This window comes from Euprymna scolopes, chromosome 11 (assembly GCF_053919585.1).
Source record: "Euprymna scolopes isolate OS-2025 chromosome 11, ASM5391958v1, whole genome shotgun sequence".
Classification (NCBI taxonomy): Eukaryota; Metazoa; Mollusca; class Cephalopoda; order Sepiida; family Sepiolidae; genus Euprymna; species Euprymna scolopes.
In genome coordinates this window covers 22,552,307-22,562,087 of record NC_136492.1, presented here as the reverse complement: position 1 = coordinate 22,562,087, position 9,781 = coordinate 22,552,307, and the positions used below count along the sequence as shown (strand labels likewise).

Sequence of the window (9,781 nt, the reverse complement as noted above, 5' to 3'; positions counted from 1 at the left end):
TATTAATAAAAATAATGGTATTATTGCTACTAATAATATTAATAATAATAATGGTATTATTGCTACTAATAATATTATTAATAATAATGGTATTATTGCTACTAATAATATTAATAATAATAATGGTATTATTGCTACTAATAATATTAATAATAATAATGGTATTATTGCTACTAATAATATTAATAATAATAATGGTATTATTGCTACTAATAATATTAATAATAATAATGGTATTATTGCTACTAATAATATTAATAATAATAAAATAAAAAATATATCTGCATACTAGTGATGGGACGATTTCAGTATTTTTCCTGATTCCGATACAATTACCGATTCCGCACTAAATCCCCGATTCTGATACAATTACCGATTCCGCACTAAATCCCCGATTCTGATACAATTACCGATTCCATACTAAATCCCCGATTCTGATACAATTACCGATTCCGCACTAAATCCCCGATTCTGATACAATTACCGATTCCGCACTAAATCCCCGATTCTCATACAATTACTGATTCTGATTCTTTACAAATCTCTAAATATTTAACTATAGATTTTACTATTTTCCTCGATTTCCGTAAAAACACATGTTAAATATTCAGATATTTTTCTAAACGTCAAAATACACTTGTGGCGAATGATCTATAGATTTTAGCTGTACTAGTAATTTAAAATCAATAAATATTTGTTATTTTGAATAAAATAAAATACGTATCAAGTGCACTTGAAAGTCAAATCACAACGTAATAGTAGGAAAAGAAACAAATATTTTACCATCATGTGACTTCGAAAATCAAGACTGTATCATCTGGAGAGTGCTTTCCTTGCATAAATTCAGCTCCCTACACAGTACCCCTACAAATTATGTCCTAGATAGTAGCCACCTACATCAAAGTGGCACTGTGGCTTGTTTAAGGTGAAAATGCAAAAAAAAAAAAAAAAAAAAAAAACTTCATGGCTGGGAAGAAGGGGTGAAAGTCAGAGGGTGCAAAGTCAGCAGAGCAGGGGGATGGGGAAAGATTTCATAGTCACATGCCCCGTGCTTCTGATGTGGTGACATGCGCATTGTTGATCAGAGCGTTGTCCTACAGGAAGAGGATACGTTTGCTGATCCTACCCTATTTTTGATTTTGATAACTTCTGTAGCACCCGAAACTTGCCATAATCATAGGCAGGAGCTAATTCTCACGGCTCAAGATTTGAAATCCATTTTCTCTCTGGCTTGTCCAATCACAAGCCAGCTCTCAATCATGTGACCAAGTACATAAACGGCGAAATCTGAAACTCTTACTCCTCTTTCTCCTTGGCTTCCGCTGGCAGCAGACATTAGCCTGGGGCCAAAGCCCCAGGCTGAAGATGAATACAACAAGCTAATCTGGCTCTCTTCAAACTCCCATTTATTTCCATGTGCAGTACCCAAGCGAACTTTGTTTATCATGCTACAGAACTGTTCTCGTCGATACACCAACACACACACTACAACACTTAAATACACTGAAGGCTTTGCTCTTTCTTCCTCCTTTAACCGACCTCCTTCGTCCTGATGACTGCTGGCTGCAGGCACGTATGGACTGAGCTGTTCTCTTCTCAACAAACCGGCAATATATTAAATCTATCTTTACACAAGAACACTTCCACCTACTAACCCGTTTCTCTCTTGTACATGCTACTAACAAAGATAACAAATAAAGTTGCTTTTGAATATAGAATGAAACTATTTCGTTGTCTCTTTTTCTATAATTCCCGTTATTTCCTCAAAAGTGAAGCATAATAGGCTCCTGTAATTGTGGTACTCTTTGCTCGGAAATCTATCATCACAACTCTTCCCTGGTACCAAAAGAGTGTAAACATGACATTGCCAACAGTGAACTTCTCCCTTACCTTCTTTGGAGATGGTGGTTTCAAGTGCTTCCATTTTGAAAGCATTGACTGGATTTTGGTCTCTGGGTGATAGACCCAGGTTTCTTTCTTTCACTCAACTTCTTGGCACATCTCCAAATTCAACCTTGAGCAGACACCTTATACATAACTGCATATGGTTCCCACATACCCTATACTAATCTTGATTTCTTGGGTTATGTGATGAATAGGGCTACGACAACAGCATATTCTTTTCATTGTTTAGACTCACGAGTGTGTATCCATTGGTATCTTATATACTTTTATATAGAGTGATGTGGTTCTTGGTTAATTTACTTTGTCTAACTGTGTCAGATATGTACTCGAGTGGCAAAACAATAATAATAATATTCTGTTGTCATAGTACTAGTGATAAATTGATCTTCTAAATTATCAGGTTCAACTTGACTGACACCTCATCAATGGCAGAAAGGAGCGACCAGGTCTGGGAGCTGTTTCCATAGATTTCCAGTCATGTTTAAATACATGATGCCAGCGTTTTACAAGGTCATATGATGGAGCATCATTACCATACATCTTTAATTTAATCAAAAGTATCCTGTGGTGTCCATCCTTTCAAATACACAAACCTGGATCACTGCATGGCACTCCACAGACTTCATTTCACATCTATGTCAGTTCAAACATTCGTAAATCACAAACCACAATCAGTTCAGGTGTAATTTGTCACATAACCCATAGATATATAAACTATTGCACGTGTAAAATTTCAGCTAGATCAGACAGCTGGAAGTGGATAAGGGACATTACTCATTGAACGACACTTGCAGAAGGACTTTTTACAATGTGTTAAAAGAAAAACATCCCTGAAAAAAAATCTTTTTATATACTTCATATATTTTTTGTTGGTATATTTGATGAAGTAATAAATAAATTTTATTTTTTGTCATATCAATTATATATATATATATATATATATATATATATATATATATATATATATATATATATATATATATATATATATACTAGCTGTATTCTGCCATGCAATGCTGTGGCTCAATTTGGTGAAATGGAAAAAAAAAAGAGAAAATGCATGTTTCTTATATCCTTAATTTTCCAGTACTTGTGAATACACAATATTTTTTGCTGTTCCTTTTTCTAATCAGATATAGAGATTTTCTGGTTAGCCGACTCTAGAACATGCAGCATACAATTGTCCATGTATAGATGTATGCCACAGAATTGTAAAGATTGTCCCTGAGCTTTGTTGATGGTGATTGCGAATGACAATTGAATTGGGAATTGCAAATCTCCTAAATTGAAATGGTGTATCCGGTGGAATCCTAGGAATATGTGGAATGAGGACATCTTCACTTTTGAAAGGCACTGTCAAGATTGTTGCTTCTACAATGTTATTCATTAATTTTTTTACTGCAAGTTGCGTGCCATTGCAAAGCTTGGGTTGGTTGATATTTCGCAACATGATAATTGGTATGCCAATTTTCAATTGCAGTACATGTGGTGGCATTCCTGGCAAATCTAATGAATTCAAAAATTCTGTTGAATAATTAAATGTTTTGTCTGCTTCCATAGCATTGTCGACAGACTTGTATGTGACTACCTCACTTGGAATTTTAAACTGAATAATATCATTAAGTTTATGGACCTGGTGTTTTGAGCTGCACAAATAGCTCATTCGCTCAGCCAACTGGAATTCTTATAATTAATTTGAATATCTGGAAAAACCTTTTTTACCAACTCTTCTTTTGATGTAAACAAATTACAGAAGTCACGAGGCAACAAAATTTGCCCTGAACTCTGATCAGCTAGCACTTTTCCGTTCCTACTTTCCAACAATTGATGTGAAAATATTTCTGTGGATTGATCGTTCTGCAACTAGACATGCATATCTTGAGTTAAGTTTAATGTCTTCATACGGCTTCAAAAAGTAGAGTATTTGAGGCAAAGATTTATTTCATCTGCTGGTGTTGATTGTGGAATTACAGGTAACGTTTGTCTGAAATCTCCTGCAAGCAATATTACTGCATTCTTGAATGGTCTGACATTGCCAAGGATCAATCAAGAGCCCCAAGTGATTTTTTGTATGTCATTGTGCATTCATTCCAAACAATAATTTTTCCCATACTGAATGTTTTGCAGTTATATGGCACCGGACATGGCAGTTTTGATAAATTGTTTAATAGTAATGAGTTATATAATGGATTATTAGCCCAGCTCTGCTCAGACATAATCTCCTGCATGCCTCACACTCCAAACCAATTTGACACCCCTGCTCATATATGCTCTAGGCATGTTATTGCTGACAGCAAGTCAAACAGCGTCTGCACATTCCAAAAGCCGATGTTCATTGGCATACATTTCCTCGCAGTAAGATGATGACGACTGTGGTGCCCTGAGACACCTGCTGGGCTGGGCCAGACCCTGGAAGTTTCAGAACTCTTATTGCCATTGACACTCATATTTGTATAAGCCTTCATTAAATGTTTGTTTACCGTTTTAGGCTACAGCCAGCCTTTTTGTTATCGAGATACACACATGATTGCTAAGTGTGTATTCCATTGCATATCAAGTGATGCCTGTGCTTGAAGCTTTTTATAGTGAGGAAAGACTTTGCACCGAGACAATCCCACTCTCTAAACAACTGACACATTGAACCAAAAAGAAGAACAAGTCAACATCATTGGATGCAGCAGTCGTTGCAGGTTTTATATCAGGGTTTTCTTTCTCATAGAGAGGTTGCCTTCACCACGGCTTATGGGAGCCCCCCCCCCTGCCATTTGATCCATGACTGGGACTTAGGTTGCTGGGCACCAGAGCATACTCCACACGCCAGTGGGTCATGTACGCCACAGCTGACAGGGCCAAAGCTCCTCTGGAGGTTTCTGTCAGAATTACCTCACCCTTAGCCTTTGGTTGAAAGAACCTTGGCCCACAAGGCAGTGGAGGTCCAGTTATATGGCACAGGACACTCGCCATTCATCAAAACCCTGTCTGCATGGCAGTGTTAACTATGTGCACGTGGGGTTGATTTGTCTGGGAGAAGCACAGTATGACGCTAAGACATCTGTGTGCTTTTAACACACGTCCACACCAGACCTTGACCACCATACATACATACATACATACATACATACACCAGACCTTGACTACCATATATACAAAGACTGTCAGATATATACATATACATGTATATATATATATATATATATATATATATATATATATATATATATATAGCGTGTCCAGGGGTGATGAAAAAAATCCAATAAAGTGCTCGATCGTAGATATGAGAGCTGAAGATACAATATTTATTATGACACTATATATACATGTTCGTTCATTTTGCATTAGTTCCAGATTTTTCTTTGTCGCCGAAGAGATTATACCGATTTTCCACAGTATATTATTACTGTTTTCGGTGTATCGAAACCAATGGTACGACCTTGAAATATGTATATATAGTGTCATAATAAATATTGTATATATATATATATATATATATATATATATATATATATATATATATATATATTTCGTATAAATCTTCAATATTAAAACAGATGTCAAACAGGGCTGCGTCATTACCCCGACACTCTTCAACATATTCATAACAGCTATCACAAACATAGTCAAGAGAAACCTTCTTCCAGGACTTGACATCATCTACAGGACAAATGGGTGAGTTTTCAATCTCTCTCACCTGAGGTCGAAAAACAAAACTTCTGTAAAATCCATGATGAAATACCAGTACCCCGATGACAACTGTGGGGCATCCATCTTAGAACACCTGGAGCAAATTCTAAATGCCTTCAACTATACCCAGCTTGGCTTTGCCATTAATCCAGCAAAGACTCAGATCATGTACCAACTTGGGGACAGGGCTGACATTGCAGCTTCCTCTCTCACCATTGGTGACAAACCTCTGGAAAATGTGGACCACTTACCATACCTTGGAAGCCACCTGTTATCCAATACGAACAGCCAAGATAAAGTCCAATACCATCTAAAGTGCACCATAGCTGCATACGGCCATTTTTTAACCCATATGATTAAAGACAGTGACATCTGGACGGACACCAAAATGGCTGTATACAAAGCTGTCATGCTTCTGATGCTTTTCTATGCCTCAGAGACCTGAATGACATACTATATCTCAAGGCACTGTAGAAATTTCACCAATGCTGCCTACGGAGCATTCTGGATATCTCCTGGGAGGACTATCATGCCAACCTAATTGTCCCCTAGGACACCAACACACCAGCATCAAAGCTATGATCATTAGGAACCAGCTGAGATGGTTGGGCCACATTGTCAGGATGTCGGATTCTTGACTTCCAAAACACTCTTCAATGGGCAGCTAAAGGAAGGAAAGCACAGTCGAGGAGGCCAGAAGAAGCGATACAAGGATCTTTTAAAAGGAAAGACGTGTGGCATCAATACAAGCACATAGGACATTCAGGCCAAGAACAGGTAAACCTGGGGGCAGACCATCGTTGAAGACACAACTACCTTCGAGGCTAACTGACATGCAGACCTCAAGAAGAAGAGAAAGAGAAGAAGGGAGAGAGAAGAGCACGTTTGATTCAACCCTCCAACTTGGAATGGAACTATCTACCCTCACTGCGAAAGGCAGTTCAAGGACTTGTCAGCCATCTTTACGCACATCAAAACTCAGAACATGAACACCATCCTCATTGCTGAGGGCTCGCCAAGCAACCACTAAAGAAGATGTGATTACGATCATCCATACAAAATATATATATATTGGACTGAAAATCTCTGAAAAAAAATTTCATTTAATTTGATCGAGTATTTTTTTTTTTTTTTTTTACAGCGGAAAAACACATTCTTATGAGAGCGCGTTGAAGTCAGCCATTATGGAATTTGTTAAACACGCCATGGGGAGATAACTCCAGTTAAACCGCCAACATTCACTTCCCATCTTTAATACTAGCTTTTCTTGCTAAAAATCGAACCTTTTGCTCTGTATCATAAGAAATTGTTTTTTTTTTGCTGTAAAAAAAAAACAAAACTACTTGATGAAATTAAGTGAAATTTTTTTCCGGTAAACTTTGTTCCATAATGGATACGTGCAATATAACCTTTTTTTTTTTTCTTTTTTCTTCGATATTTTCATTTTTTAATGTCTTGATTAAACTGTACAAGTCCCATATATATATATATATATATATATATATATATATATATATATATATATATATATATATATGTATATATAAAGAAGAAATGACCGTAATCACATCATCTTTAATGGTTGCTAAAATAACTCATTACATTTAATGGACAAAAACATAGCAATAATACAGTATAAATATATTACAAACCAAAATAAGTGTATGGTTCTGAAATATGTTTTAAGTGTGTGCTCTTCCAAGTAAGTACTGTCAAGGCTTTTATTATATTTTCCCGTTCATTATTTTTTATTCATTGCATTATTAAAATATAAAATATAAAATTTATTTTCATTTATTAGAAAAAAATAAAATAAAAAGTAAATAAATAAAGGTGCAGAAAATAAGAATCAAAGCTCTTATAAGTAAATGACATCGAATAAATTATATCTCTTACGGTCCACCGTATTTTTTTTTTTTGCTGACGATCGACAGTAAGGGAGATAACTCAACGATTATAAATCAAAAAAAAAAAAAAAAAAAAGAAATGCTTCCTTCGTTGGACGACAGTGAATCTTGGAGCTCCTTTTAAACCCTTCCCCCTAGTGTTTTATGGGAAGAGGTTTATTTTTTTTTTATTTAATGATAGTTGAGTGCATATAGGACATACTACGAATTTATATAGTTCTAGAAATCACAAATCAACCGCAGAGTCGAGGAGGAGCAGCTGTTTTTTTTTTTTTTTAAGATAGTGGGTAGAATGACGTTGTATACTACTACAACGACCATTATTCACCATTTTTAAGGTTTATCGCATACTTTATTTTTTCTTAGAAGGTACAATTTTCAGAAACCTATACTATTATTCTAGATTAAGACGGTTTTCTTCTTAATAGATGTTTATTTAAATATATATGTGCGTGTTTGTTGCCGCTAAAACCTTATCCGTTTGTCTTTATTCGTAGTATTATTAATTTTGGACTTTAAATGTCATCGAAGAATTAAGTACGGAGTCTGAAAAAAAAACCCCAAAAAAAATTGTGACACCAACTTTTATAAAATTAGTGACACCTGTTATTTATTTATATTGTGTTTGTATTTAGCATAGATATTTTGACTAAAAACTTTCATTTAAAAAAAAAAAAAAAAAAAGAATTGTTCTACTGAAGAGAAAGTAATTTTAGAAACTAGTTTATTTAAAAAAAAAATTATATTATTAATAGTCAAGCTTTCTAGAAATTTCTTAATATAATCCTTAGCACATGAAGGCAATAAATCCGCTTCTGACGGTCGGCTCTACTCTGAAACTGCAGTAAAGTATTGGTAATTAGTTGGTTTTTTTTTTGGTTTTTTTTGACTAGGCATCGTTATAGAGCTCTATCTGAAGGGGTATCCAGCACTTTGTGTCTGCAAGGTCTGACGTCTTGATTCGGCTCTATTCCGATGCACAGAAGTTGATTTATCTCATCTTCCATACGTGGGTGTATCATTTTAAGAGAAACTGATCGTGGTTATTCCTTACCTTTAGTTTTTTTTTTTTTTTTTTTTACATACCTTTAGTAATGACTAACCGATTATTATTGCTATTATTAAACAAATTTTATAAAATCTAGTCATTGTTAAAAAAAAATTTACTATCTCCTCCTCGACATCTCTCCCCAATTAAATATATATTTCTAAAGCCAAAGCAAAAATAAGCCTGTCGCCATGCAGAGCGTGATAAATGCCGTGAAAGGAACGGCACTGGGGGTGGCCGGATACTTGACACCTGTTTTAAAGGTAAGACAAATGAGACATTTCTTATTTTTATTTGATTGATAATTATGTCGGAATAAATGAAAATAACAAAAGATACATTTTTTTATTACACAAAAATGGTTTACGCCCACTTTTAAGTGATATTAAAACGTCGGTATTATTTTTCCATGTTTTTGTATTTGTGATTCCTGATTTTAAATCCAGGTTTCAGATTCCCTTTGCAAAAATAAATGCATAAAAATTGTATCCTTCTTCGATTTGTAGTTTTAAAATTAGATTGCGTTTTTAGAAAAGTAAAAAATATCTATATTTAATAATTTTAAGAGAACTTAGTATTTGGTTTTAATTTTTATATTAGAAAAGATGGTAGTTTTACAGGATTCGAACCGAGCATTTTTTTTTTTTTGTAATGAAGCAGAATACGGACTATGATATTTTTTAAATTTTTGAATAGGATTTTCAAATTGAATTAAATTTTTACGGTCTCTTTTAAGTTAATCGGGTTTGTATTACTGTACACATAGATTCGAAAAAGTTGTCAAAAAAACAAATATATAACAAATAAATATTGTCAAAGGCAAGATAATTTACTTTTCTACCTAACTGGATATATTTTTTGTGTTTTTATTCAATGTAACATGTTTATTCAGCTCGAAAAACATGCAGTGTTTACCGATGTTTTGGAAGATTCAAAATGGCGGCCGACTCTCTCTCGGAGAGGGTAAGTTTGGGAAAAGGTATTATAAATAATAAACTAGACAAAATACTGTTAGAAATTCGCTCAATATATGTTACCGTGACATAAGTTGACATATATTCGGTTGTATTTTAATAGTATTTTGTCTAGTTTATTATTTATAACATCTTTTCCCAAACTTACCGTGTTAAAGAGACAGTCGGGCGCCATTTTGAATTTTCCAGTACATACATCGATAAACATTGCATGTTTTTCGAGCTGAATAAACATGTTACATTGAATAAAAACACAAAATATATCC

At 34.5% G+C, this 9,781-nt stretch overlaps 1 protein-coding gene across 1 annotated transcript in view; it reads left to right on the top strand.

The window, feature by feature from the left end:
- The first annotated feature begins 7,544 nt into the window (after positions 1–7,544).
- Positions 7,545–9,781, top strand: part of LOC145287803 (ubiquitin-like-conjugating enzyme ATG3) — a 66,061-nt gene continuing 63,824 nt past the window's right edge. The window contains exon 1 of the mRNA XM_080135648.1: positions 7,545–8,804. Coding sequence (XP_079991774.1) covers positions 8,733–8,804 — 72 coding nt within the window. The 5' untranslated portion in view covers positions 7,545–8,732. The remainder of the gene's footprint in view (positions 8,805–9,781) is intronic.